Source organism: Hemicordylus capensis, chromosome 4, assembly GCF_027244095.1.
Source record: "Hemicordylus capensis ecotype Gifberg chromosome 4, rHemCap1.1.pri, whole genome shotgun sequence".
Taxonomy (NCBI): domain Eukaryota; kingdom Metazoa; phylum Chordata; class Lepidosauria; order Squamata; family Cordylidae; genus Hemicordylus; species Hemicordylus capensis.
In genome coordinates, this window is record NC_069660.1 from 238672546 (window position 1) to 238685456 (window position 12911).

Below are 12911 nucleotides of genomic sequence, written 5' to 3' on the forward strand. Positions count from 1 at the left end.
TGCACATCCCTAACTGCATGTCAAAAATATTTTGACGTAGTATGAAAAGGGAAAAGCATTTGACACAATATGAAGGAAAGTTGATTTCTCTTATATACCATGATATCCTGGTCTGAATTCCCTCCCCCCCCCCCCGCCCCGACACACACACAAATACCAGTGATGTTTTGCTAAAACTTTGCAAGCTATCCTTAGTAGGGATGTGCAGAAATGCGATTTGGTTGTCTGAATTGCAGGGATCTCCCTTTTTAAAATTGAGGGCTTACACAGCCCCTTTAAAGTGGAGGGCAGCAGCAGCAAGAGAGAAGGCATGCCCTCGCCTCTTGGTTGTGGGCTTCCCAGAGGCATCTGGTGGGCCACTGTGTGAAACAGGATTCTGGACCAAATAGGTCTTGGGCCTGATCCAACTAGGCTGTTCTTATGTTATGTTGACCACATCACCATTCACTCTATTAATCAGTCATGAAACCTTGAATTCATCTTTTATCTTCTTTTTTGCTCCCCACATTGAATTAGTTGCCAAATGATACCACTTCTCCGTGCACAGCATTGCAAAAAATCTGGTGGCTGTTCTCTATTGCCTCAGCTGAAAACACTGATATGTGTACTGGTCTTCTCCCAAGGTTGATAAAAATAGATGATTTTTTTAAAAAAATCATTAAAAATTCAATTGGATTTTTAAATTTTAATTGTTCTCTTAAAAAGACCCTTTACGGTACAAATATAAATGTTGGTACACATCAGTAAAAATGTTTCAGCATATATACCATCATCAGTTAAACAAACAAGCACAGAAAAAGACCTCTTCTATCCCACAGCTGTTAAATTCCTTACCAGATAACACTCTGTTCTGTGACTAGTGGAGAGAAAATTGAGACCGGACATCAATGCTCAAGAGGCATTGGCTGATGCTATAAGATTCATTAGCCTGTGAAATAAACCAGGTGATTCCCTTCTCTCTCCCTCCCTCCCTCCCTCTTCCCTTATTATCTCTCTGTCAGTCACGGAACAGAGTGTTATCGGGTTAAAGAATTAAACAGCTGGGGAGCAGAAGAGTCCCCGCCCCCCGGTACTGGAGCGCATGAGATAGGGCTGTGTACTGAGCATGCTCGAGACGGGATCACATGAGATTGATTTTCTGGTACCATAGCCCCAGTTCCAGACCTGCTTGAGCACACAGGGCTGTGAAAGAACTCTCTAATCTGGTCTACAATTCTCATCCTGACTATTTGCCTTCGCTCTCGTCACCTTCTCCTTCTCCCCTCTTCCTTCCTAGATTGTGCGAGGGTGGGAAGGAAGCTGCCTTAGCATTTTGTTTTGCTAAATTCTTTGCAAATTCCTTTTTTCTTTCCAATTCAGCTCACTGGATTTCTACTTCAGTTTTTTCCTTTTCATTCCTTTGGTGTCTTCATGGAATTTGCTCTTGCTAAGGAGCTTCTCAGGGGTTCCCTCTCTGAGGGTCCCCAACCTTCTCAGGGTTCTAAGGCCCCGGAGCTCATTGCTCCCTCTCTCCCATTGCGGGCCAGATCGGCATCTCCCACACATCCAAACACCATGCCTGCCATTTTGCCTTCCGCTATGGAAGCCTCTACTGGGACTCCCTCCGAGGCTCCTAAAAAGGCAATATATATTGCAAGGAGCAGCCCCAGAGCAAGCAAAAGCGCAAACGCTTTCCCTCTGCCAAGAAAGGGAACTCTGTGCTGCTGGGCAAACACCTCTTTATCAAAGCTGTGTGCAAGTGCTTGAAACCTTCCCGTGCCTCGCCGAAGGAGCCTAAATGAGACAACCAATGCCCTTGAGGCGATACATTGGCATCTCCAGGCATACTGCCTGTGGGCACAGTGACCGAGGGGGAAGGAACCAGCCTCGTTCTGAAGGGGGAACAGCTTCCCTGAGTGGACTGTAGAGACGGCCCCCCAGCACTCCTTTTACTAGAAAATGATGATTTTTTTAGATACATCCTCTAAAAGTACATTCTTGTTGTCTAATATAACTATAATACAGATTCAGAGGTAGATGTAGACTTCATTTTTAGAAAGTAGGTACACACTTCTCATAATGCTGTTTCATTCGGGGAACTAGGCCTTACATTTCTTTGTTGCACTGTTTGCATTTCACACACATACCTGTCTTACCCACAGAAACGTCACTAAAATATTCCCAAATGGGGGTCTCTTTTACAGTCTGCTGCCATTATAGGTGTTTCCCTTCTACAATGGAGGATATACTCCAAAAATGTTTCCTCACAATCGCATGAATGTGTTTTGTTTGCTTTCTATGTCCCCCCATCCCTTCCACTTATAATAATTTATAACAATGACTTAATCAGGTCTATTCCATCCCCAAAACCCTCTATCCATTTGTCACTGCACTTGGCGGTGTGGGGGGGGGGGCGGCAAGGGCTTTGTGTGTGTGTGTTAGTTACATCACCATGACTAGTGATTTAAATCATTAAAATTGAGTCTTTCTGTAGTTATTTAAATCAATTTGATTTAAATCAAATCAACCCTGTCATCTCCTGTCTTTACCACTACAGCGTTCTCCTCTTTGTCTGTCCTCTCAACTCTATCCAAAACCATGCTGTCAAGTTATTCATTTCTCCCATCATGTGATGCTCCTCCTTGGGTCCCTTTGGTTGGCTTCCCCTGCTTTTCTGTATCTTGCAGAGATGCTTCATCTTCTCCTTTAAAGCTGTTAGTGATCTTGCTCCCATCCTGCTCTCTTAAACAGATCTGCTCATTTTCCCTTGCTGCCCCTATATATGGAACTCTCTCTCTGAACATGAACATGGTGCCACCTCTCTCTTTCAGGGATGTGCACAAGCCAGTTTGGCGCCTCCTCTGGGATGCACTAAACTGGCTTGGGCACTGGTGTTCAAACTGGCTCGGCAGGGCGGGGAGCGATTCCCTTAAAAAGCAGGTAAGGAGCTCCTTACCTGCTCATCCCTGTCCTGCCACTTTTCCAGTGGCAGCGCACACTCTCCAAATGGCCTCATGAGGCTGCAGTGCTGCACCCTACAGCCTCTGTGAAGCATGTGCAGCCATGTGTGTGCCAGCGCCACACAGGGGCAGCTGGGGGAGAGTGCTGCCAGTGCATGCTGATAGCTGGGGGTGCGGCACGAGTACAGCAATGGCGGCAATCGGAGGAGTAACACAGATGGACCTGCTCTCCTTCACGTTAAAGGGCTATGGAAGCCCTCTGTTTTAAAGGGATTGTGCTGTGATTCGGATGCTGAATCGCATTCCAGCACATCTCTAGTACCCACGATAATGCATTGTAACTGCTGCTCTAGTGATGAAAACATCCAAGGTTCTATGACTGTTTTGTGTATGTATCATATTGACTGTGTTTGAAGAGGGGTTGATTTTAACTTTCATTTACAGGTGGAACCATTCTTGTCTTTTTCACTTCCTTGATGTATGTGGTTGTCTTATTTTGTGTGGATGGTTTTTTGGCACCGTGAGGGAACAGTGCAACTAATTTGTTGAATTAAATGGTAGAGGAAATTGAATCCTTGCCTATCTCTTTGATTTCCCCCCTACATGTGTGTTGTGGTATAATATCACAGCAAAGCAAGGGAAGGAGTATGCATAAAAAGTGGGAGGAGTTATACTGGCCATGGCATAGCCGTTATTAACAACAATCCCCCTTTCAATAAGAATAATTCACAAAGTGCTTTGCATAGCAAAATAAATGAGATTGTTTCCTGTCCCAAAAAGTGTCAAAATCTAAAAAGAGAAAGATTCTAGCAATAGCCACTAAGTGTGACACTATGTTTAGTTAAATCGGGACAATTGCGATTCCCTGCTAAATAATGACAGCCACTGCTTTAAAAGGTGCCACCTTGTCCAATTAGCAAAGACCCAGTGAAGAGGATTGACCTGAGCTATCAATGAGGTATCTTGGTTATTTAAATACTCATTTCAAACTCTTATTTCCAGTGTAAGGTAAACAAGTTTTTCGTCATAAAGATGCCAAAAAACCAAAAAAAAACCCAGAATGCAGCCACTCTGCCTTCATAAATAATCATAACAAACAGCAGCTTCAAAATTAAAAACTGGAAGTATATGTGAATCTAGTCTTTATATCTGTTTTGATATAACTCGGATGGTAGCCATTCCTTCCTTGCAAACCTAGTCCTGAGAAGTTTCTAAGTTTTTACTGTTTGATTCCATTATTTGAGGATGTTACATTTTTCACAGTTTATACCAATATACTGTTGTGTTCTTTGAAGCTTTAGAGCAAACCTCAAACTAAATTGGAGTCATTAATTGTGACTATCTTAGGCATAGTGTCTAAAGGCAAGATATTTCTTTGTTATTTACTTGAACCATCACTGAGGTTTCTGCTAATAAAACCTTAACTTTTATTTAAAAGCTAATGATGACAGCTCCAGTGGTGTAGTGGTTAGAGTGTTGGACTAGGACCAGGAGACTGGAGTTCAAATCCCCATTCAGCCATGAAACTCATTGGGTGACTCTGGGACAGTCACATATCTCTCAGACTAACCTACCTCACAGGGTTGTTGTGAGGATAAACATAATCAAGGCTCCTTGAAGGAAGAGTGGGATATAAATGAAGAAAAGAAGAAGAAATAGAACCTTTTGTGGAGAGTTTTTTGTTGGGTTTTTTTGCTTTTAAAAAATTAGATAAGATGTTAATCAGATTGCTATTGAAAATGGTTCTGGCCCCTTGATATTGGCAGTTAACTTTATTAGATCTTTGCATAAGTCTTTGTTGGAAAAGCTTTTTCAGTACAGTACAGATGTGATTTCATTAATGAAGTTAAACTAATCCCCCTGAGTGATTCCATGTAGACAAAGCTTTGTTCAGAGAGCCTCTGTGGCATTACTGGGGCAACTAAGGACATCTACGCAGTTTACATAGCAGACAAGATTGCTGTAGGCCCACTGGTCTACATTATTTTCCCACAACAAACTTGCAAACTGAGGATGACATACCTTGTCTGGTAATGCCAATAAACGTGTTGAAGAGCCCTGGCCAATCAGGATTTCCAGGTGCACGTACATGGAAGTTTAAAAATGTGGATATGTCATCCACTGTAGATATGTTCACTGTGTGGGTATGTTGGTCGTGGGAAAGAGGCAGCCCTGTGAGAAAATGTGGGTATGTTCACTGTGGGAAACCAAAAGTACCTGCAGCAGTTGTCTGTCACATGCAGTATATACCGTAGTTGCCCTCAGTAGTTTGCAATGGTCTGACTGTTTGCTTGCGTTTGGCTTTGCTATGTGTGTTCAGGTATGATGTACTTTTGGCTTTGAATGATTCTATATTTCCAAGCTTCTGTTTTGTTTTGAGTCCAACAAGAGATTCATATTTATATGTACAAATGTGCTATTATAGAGGGTTTTAAAAAATTTACTATGACAGGAGATGTTTTCAAAGACAGTCAGTAGACTAAAGAACCAGTAGAAATGTAGCAGTCATTTAATGTCTACACATGAAAATATGTTTGCTTCCTGTGACTTTTTCATAAGACATTTGAAACTTGGGAAATGACAAAATGTTCGTACAAGGAAGTGTCTAACTTTCCAGAACAATGACTGAATTCAAAGTGCTTTAAAAGAGAAGGTATTGTTAAAGGAAAATGAAGTTTTAAGAATATTTTTGCATCAAAAACATTAGCTTTTATTACATTAGCTTACATTTATTACATTACAAAAACATTAGCTCAGCTTTTCTCATTAGCTAGCTTTTCTCAGCATCAAGCATCCTTCTTGTGTGTTAAATTATTCCTTCTTGTGTGTTAAATCCTTTTTTTGTGTTAAATTATAGTAATGTGATTATGAATATTTCTGATGTCTCTGATAGTTGGTGTGGATAACTACAGCTCAGAGTCTGATGTGATTATTATACCTTCAGCCCTGGACTTTGTCTCACAAGATGAAATGTTGACGCCTCTAGGAAGATTGGACAAGTACGCTGCAAGCGAGAACATTTTTAATAGGTATGATATTTAAATTTATCTAATGTATGTGCGCAAGGCATAATTTAATCTTTTTTCAAAAGGGCATTCTATGAATTAAATTCATAAACAGTTTACTATTGCTATGTCGATTATCTGCTCTTATTGATGGCTGCTTTGTATCTTCTCAAAAAATAACATATGCATTACATACTGTGTTTGTGTGAATGCAACATACATAACATTTGATGAAGCTAAATGTTTTGCCAGCTGCAGGTGTGCTATGGGTGCACATGGTTACAGATAGATGGCCATCTCTGATACTGCATTTTTAGTGGATATGCAGTGCAGGTCTGCAACATGTATCTACTTTGAAGCATCAGACTGCAGTCTGATAGTGGGACATGCATGTATTAAAATCATTTTAGTCATTAAATTATAAGGCAGTATTTTGCATATGTTTGCTCTAGTATCCATATGCAATAGAGTAGGAGTTGGTATAGTTGCCAGCTCTCCAGGACTGGCTTGGAATCTCCAGGAATTGGCACCAGATGACTATTGAAGGCAGTCCTGGAGATTTTTATAGCTTGATATTGTAAAAAATATTGGAAAAGCCCATATCCCAGGAATAGCTTCAGAGAGTTGGCAACCTATATCGTTCTAATATTTTCTAGTAGTTCAAAATGATTTGTTCAGTTTCTAATGCTAGGTGTTAACATTGTTCAGATCAGTGTTTTTCTTGAGGGCAGTAGGGATAACGTGTATATAGCACCCAAAACCCACGTCTCTGGGTGGTTTACAATAGTTTATCCATCCCAAACTAATATTTTGCAAGCCATACTGTTAATTTCAAAATATTTTAATACACTCTATTCTCTTGTGTTCTAGGCAAATGGTGGCTCGAAGTTTGTTGGACACTTTGAAAGAAGTGAGTGACGATGAGAGAGATTGTATTGCTGTATTGGAAAGAGTCAGCAGGCTAGCAGATGATTCAGGTGGGCATGAACAAAATCTAAGGGGTAATGGAACAAGAAAAAAGACTAGGGTGTAAGGGTAGAGATACGGGCAAAAGCAGCCTATCAAAAGGGAGCATGCTGTGATTTTTGTTTCATCTGAGCTCTTCTTCAACACCATTAGTGGCCCATTCAAAGGTATGATTCCTGCTTTGCACATGTAGGAACATGATTCATAAAATCAATTTCATGATACTGCAAGCAGTCAGTATATAGGAAGGAATGGTGGTTACGAATTGGGTTTCAAAGTTTTTCCATTAGCAAAGAAGCTTTTGAGCATGGACAGCATGGAAGGAGAGAGAGTGGGGAGAGAGAGCGACTGATATGAGAACATAGCAGTAAATTATTCTTTAAACTTTCCATAGTTTTGTAATGGCGGATTAGTTAGATTGATCAGGTGGTTCAATGTGATAAGAAAACAGAGAAATAATAGTTGAGGAATATAGATTATTGAATTGCTAATAGTAACAATAAGAGAACAGAGGCCTTGGATTGAAGTGTTTCAATACTAGTTTCACTCTATGGTGACACCACTTTCTCCTACCAGATTATTGGTGCTGAATGCCCCTGTCCAAAGAATGTGCGGGAGGGGAGGGATCTGACCCCCTTTCATTGACTTTGCAGAAGTCCTGTGCAAAATGAAATGATCCAGCACTTTCTCCTGAGCTCTCTAGCACACACATTTGGATACAGTCTAGTGATCACTTGTACTGGCCAAAGTGCAGTAAAAATGGATAGCACCTCAGTCCTAAAAATATGCGAGTCCAACTGGTTTAAATGCAGTTTACTTCAAAGTAACTGGGCTTAGGATCTGTATCGTGATCCATTGAGCTCCATTAGAAATGGGTTCTGTGCCTGCGCGGAATCCTCTTGGTGTGGAATACCATAGCTCCTTGTGGCGTTTCAGCCCCGCCCCATGTGACCACGTGGCTGATACTTAAAGTGGGAAGAATGCCACTCCCCAGTTCCTTTTTGACTGCCATAGCAATCGCATCTCGGTTGCTGTGGCTCCTCAACTCGGTTCCTGTTTTCTCTGTGAGTTCAAAAACAAAAAAAAGGACTGATTTTCTGGTTATCAACATCGGACTACGTACACAACTATGGACATGGATAAGACAAAAAAAGATGGAAAACAGGACTTTTTAAAGGTGCTCCGATTGTGGGGCAAAGCTTCAGTCGCAGGATGGGCACGGTTTGTGTTTGATCTGCCTTGGAGAAGGCCACAATAATTCGACATGCAAAATCTGTATGCTGCTGCTCACATGCTGTGCAGTGAAACACGAGTGGATCAACATTGTCCACACTGCTGCATGTGTCTAAAAGACTGGTGGTGCTTTTGTGGAACAGGGCTGTTCTGCTGCAACTTAAGATTTCTTAATCACGGTTACATGATGCTATCTCTGTTGCAAATCATGGAGCTAGCATTGCACAGCTACAATTGTACAATTTTAAGTTCAGAGCAGCCCTCCTTCACAACAGCTCCCGTGGTATTTTAGAAATGTGCAGCAGTGCAGGCAGTTCTGTACTGCCTACATTTTGCTGTGTAGTATGTGAGCCAGTAAAATTTTTATCCATTTGAATCATAAGTTGCTTGCTTTTAGCTGATCACAAAGGAATTTACAGTACTGCATTCTTGTAATAATTGGACTGTTGACAGACAGCACTGTGACGCATACAAATGACTTATTGGTGCATTTTTACCTTCTCATTGGTAGAACCAACAGTAAGAGCTGAATTGATGGAACAGGTGCCTCATATTGCAATGTTTTGTCAAGAAAACAGGCCTTCAATCCCTTATGCTTTTTCAAAATATTTATTGCCTATTGTGGTGAGATACCTTGCAGACCAGAATAACCAGGTGAGTTATTATATAAGTTTGGGATCATGTACGTGTTCTGCAGGTTTGGAAATGCTAAAAACTAGCACTGTGATAGTATGTTATGGGGGGAGAAATTTGTTTATATAGTGCCATCCATGTGCATGGCACCTTGGAGTAAAACAAGCATGTTCCTGCCCCAGGAAGCTTACCATCTTAACATTTTACATAGGAGAGGCAACACAAAGGAGGAAGATGATGGTGAAAGTAAATGGAAAGTGTATGCATTTTAGTTCAGTTACATACAGGCTTAGTTTCTGTAGAAGATGATGACTAAGGGGTTGTACCAAAGGTCATGGAAACTGTAGGTTTTAAAATAGAAAATGCTAGACAGTTCTTTGAAGTATAGTGGTCCTGGATGTCTGTAGTTCCTTGAATCAGCATAGTGCCCCATCAACTAAAATGTCTCATAACAGTGACCCATTTGTGTAGATTATGCACAATAAAGCCTTTCTAGGATAATGTGTGTAACAAACTCAATAAGTACTTTATACCTTCTATATAGGTACCTCGCCACTTGTATGTTCCCTATGATGCCTCATGCCATGCAGTGCAAAATAAATATTACATAGTTATATGTAATATAACTATGTAACATAACTTATGACCTTAATATAATATAACCCTAATATAACTTATGACCTTAAAGCAGTGGTACACATGCTGGTAACCTCCAGGCTTGATTACCATAATGAACTCTATGTGGGGCTGCCTTTGTATGTAGTCCGGAAACTACAATTGGTACAGAATGCGGCAGCCAGATTGGTCTCTGGAACAACACAAAGGGAACATATAACACTGGTTTTCAAAGCACTGCACTGGCTGCCGATATGTTTCCAGGCAGGGGCGTAACTATTATAGGGCAAGGGGAGACAGTTGTCTGGGGGCCCACTGCCTTGGGGGGCCCCCAGAGGCAAGTCACATGACTGACTCCCCCAGCCACGCACCTGCCCGGGCTTCCTTCAGTTGTATTCATCCTCCAGAATTTATGTGAGTGTTAAGACCTGGAGCTACCAGAACAGCATGTCTTTCTCTAGTACCATTAAATGACTTGCATTGTCCACAATTTACAAAACCTTAAAAAAAATAATTTAGGATGATGTTCTATTGTGGCACGTAGGTTTTATATAAATTTTATTATGCTTTTTGTTACCACTATTCAGCCTCATTTAAGATTTATTTACTTCATGAGCTGAGCTTCAGTGAGGGGGCATTTTAAAATCTTGTCTCTGGGCCCATTCCAATCTCGCTATGCCCCTGTTTCCAGGTGAAATACAAAGTGCTGGTTATTGCCTATAAAGCCCTTAATGGCTTGGGTTCAGCCTATTTAAGAGAGCACCTCCTTTGTCATAAACCTTGCCGCCTGTTGTGATTTTCTGGAGAGGTCCGGTTATGGTTGCCACCAGCTCATTTGGTGGTGACTCGAACCAGGCTTTCTCTGTGGCTGTCCCAGGGCTTTGGAATATGCTCCCTGCTGAAATAAGAGCATCTCCTTCTCTGCTTGTTTTCAAGAAGACCTCAATACTCTCCTGTTATCGCAAGCTTTTAATTAGAATTAATTTTAATAATTTGTTTTAATAAAATTTTTTACTGTTTTTATTTCTGTTTTATGCTACTGTTTTAACTGTTTTGTGTATTTTAATCTGTGCTGACTTTTAAATAATTGTGTTAAATTTTGTACACCACCTAGAGACGCACATATCAGGCAGTATAAAAATTATAGATAAATAAATAGTGGTAATACTATTATTGGATATTAAAGTTGTACGATGATACTATCCCATTGTTCAGAAACATAATGTTCTGGAATTTATAAATGTAAAATTTATAGTGTATGGCAGTGCCCCTGAAAGTGACTGTTGAAATGTTATGGTTTGTAAGAATTTAGCTTAAGTTGTCTTAGAAAAGGTTTGCTTTATTGCATAGCTGAAGACACATACAAGTTTCCATTCCCCCTTTTTGCTTTTTGACACAGGTGCGAAAAACAAGCCAAGCAGCATTACTTGTTCTGTTGGAGCAAGAACTTATTGAACGATATGATGTGGAGACCAAAGTATGCCCAGTTCTTGTAGAACTGACTGCTCCGGACAGCAATGATGAGGTGAAGACAGAAGCTGTGGCAGTAAGTAGGCAGATGAAGTTATATGGTCTAAGGCCTTGATTAAATACCTGGATTTATAACCAGTACACTATGTTTGCCTATAGGTTATCATTTCCCACACTTAGTAGCTGTAAATAGGAAAGTAATTACCAGGGTAAGATTTTTGAAAAGATCAGCATAATGTTTGCACTGAAAATGTTTATTTGAAGAAAGGAAATGGGGGGCGGGGGACAGTGACAGTGACTACCATTCTGTTGACAGGCTGCTTAACTCCTGTTCACCTGTAGGGAAATGTAACATACAAATTGTGCAGTATTGCAGCCTGTTGACTGAGAAAGATTCGGAAATAATTAATCAAGAAATAGAATGAATTCATCTTTGTCTTGTCCAAATTACCTTACATATAAAACAACAGATGTATGTTGGACACAATCCCTTATATAAAATGCAATAATAAGTGCAATAACACCAGCAATATTAATAGGTTTAATTGTTTTGTGAATAATTTTAAGTCTCTGCTAGTAGTTGTCTACTTGGTCTTAGATATTCCCTAATTCTAGTGTATTATAATTAATTAACACTGAAAACTACATTATTGATATTTCTTGCTGTACTGTGTGTTTTGAAATAGGAGGTTTGGTTTTTTGGTAATTTCCATTTAGATTTCCCCATCCCTTATGAAATGTTCAGTGGAAGTGCTGACTTTTATATTATTTTTTACACTCATGGGTGTTGCTTTCTGTGTGTGTGTGGTGTGTGTGTGTGTGTACACCTGAACAATGTGTCACATTAATCTGTTTTTCAAGAACGTTAGCAGCAAACAGAACTGTTCTTCGACGTGGTCTCTGTCTTTTACACCAATGGGCTATGCACCTGCTCAGAGACCTCGTCGGAACCTAACAAGCTCAATTCTCCTGCTTTAGGCGGGAACCCTGCCTCCAGCCGCTATATGTAGCTGTGCCACTCCACATCCCCTCAGTCATGGAGTCCGTGCTTCAGTAGATGTAGAATCTGCAGCTCGGCAATGAGTAGGACTATTATTGAATCCTCTTGTTGTTTGCTCACTGCTCTCTTTCTATTTGCTTTCTTTATTTCATCCAGTAGCATTTTTTTCTTAGCATTATTATTTTAATGGTCCACCCCTCCCTGTATCTCCGTGGCTCCAGTCCCGGCTGGGATAGAGCTTGGTGGCCAGCCAGCCTGCGGTGTTCTGTGCCGTGCATGAATTGTTTCAAGAAATGTATTCTCTGTGGATCTAAGATCCCTTCCCCTGATACTTATACCGAGTGCCTTCTCTGCCTGGGGGAATCCCACATTGTCGAGACCTGTATTCGCTGCCAGAGGTTTATGAAACAGGCTCAAAAAAATAGGGCGTCTCACTGGTGCGCTGCCCTGTGGGACTTGGCTCTCTATTCATCGGCTGCCTTGTTATTGAAGCAGTCATTCAGAATGGTTTCTTCGATGCAGTTGGAGTGATCGGACTCCGCTCTTATGGAGCTTGTACTCCCGGTTTCGCTGGTGCCCATCTTGTACTCTTCTGTGATATCGATCCCGTTGGTGCCATTAGACGACTTGCCTAAGCATCCTATGCCTGTGGTACCAGATCCTCCCTTAGTCTCTCAGTCTGGAGAAGAAGCCAAAGTTGGCTCCAAATCTGTTGGCGGGTCAGCACCTTCTGCCTATTCCTAAGAAGAAGAAGCCTGCATCAGTTCCTGCTTTGGAGGCCCCGCTGGCTAAGAAACTGGTTGGCTTCGGGGCATGGTGGGACATTCGTGGACCAAGTGTCCCATGGTCACCCAGCCCTGGTACCAGCCTCTCTGATACTGAGCTCTTCGGTCTCTGGCCGGTCTAGCTCACCGATGGCTAAGATTTGTCCTAACCTGATACCTGACCATACCCATATGGGTTGGGAACTATCGGTAGCGACCGAGCGTGGATACCGACAAGCCTTATTCACCAGACAAGTCCACTGTGAATGCGTCGTGGCTGCCTTGA

General features: G+C 41.3%; 1 protein-coding gene across 14 annotated transcripts in view; it reads left to right on the forward strand.

Annotated features, from left to right (window-relative positions):
• Nucleotides 1–12911, forward strand: part of PPP4R1 (protein phosphatase 4 regulatory subunit 1) — a 62716-nt gene that overhangs the window by 11643 nt on the left and 38162 nt on the right. For 10 of the 14 annotated variants that reach the window (XM_053247367.1, XM_053247356.1, XM_053247362.1 and 7 more), the window contains 4 exons: nt 5833–5968; nt 6815–6921; nt 8655–8797; nt 10791–10937. In XM_053247367.1, the coding sequence (XP_053103342.1) occupies nt 5910–5968; nt 6815–6921; nt 8655–8797; nt 10791–10937 (456 nt within the window). In that variant the 5' untranslated portion in view covers nt 5833–5909. The remainder of the gene's footprint in view (nt 1–5832; nt 5969–6814; nt 6922–8654; nt 8798–10790; nt 10938–12911) is intronic. The other 4 variants (XM_053247370.1, XM_053247357.1, XM_053247366.1 and 1 more) reach the window with 1 other exon arrangement.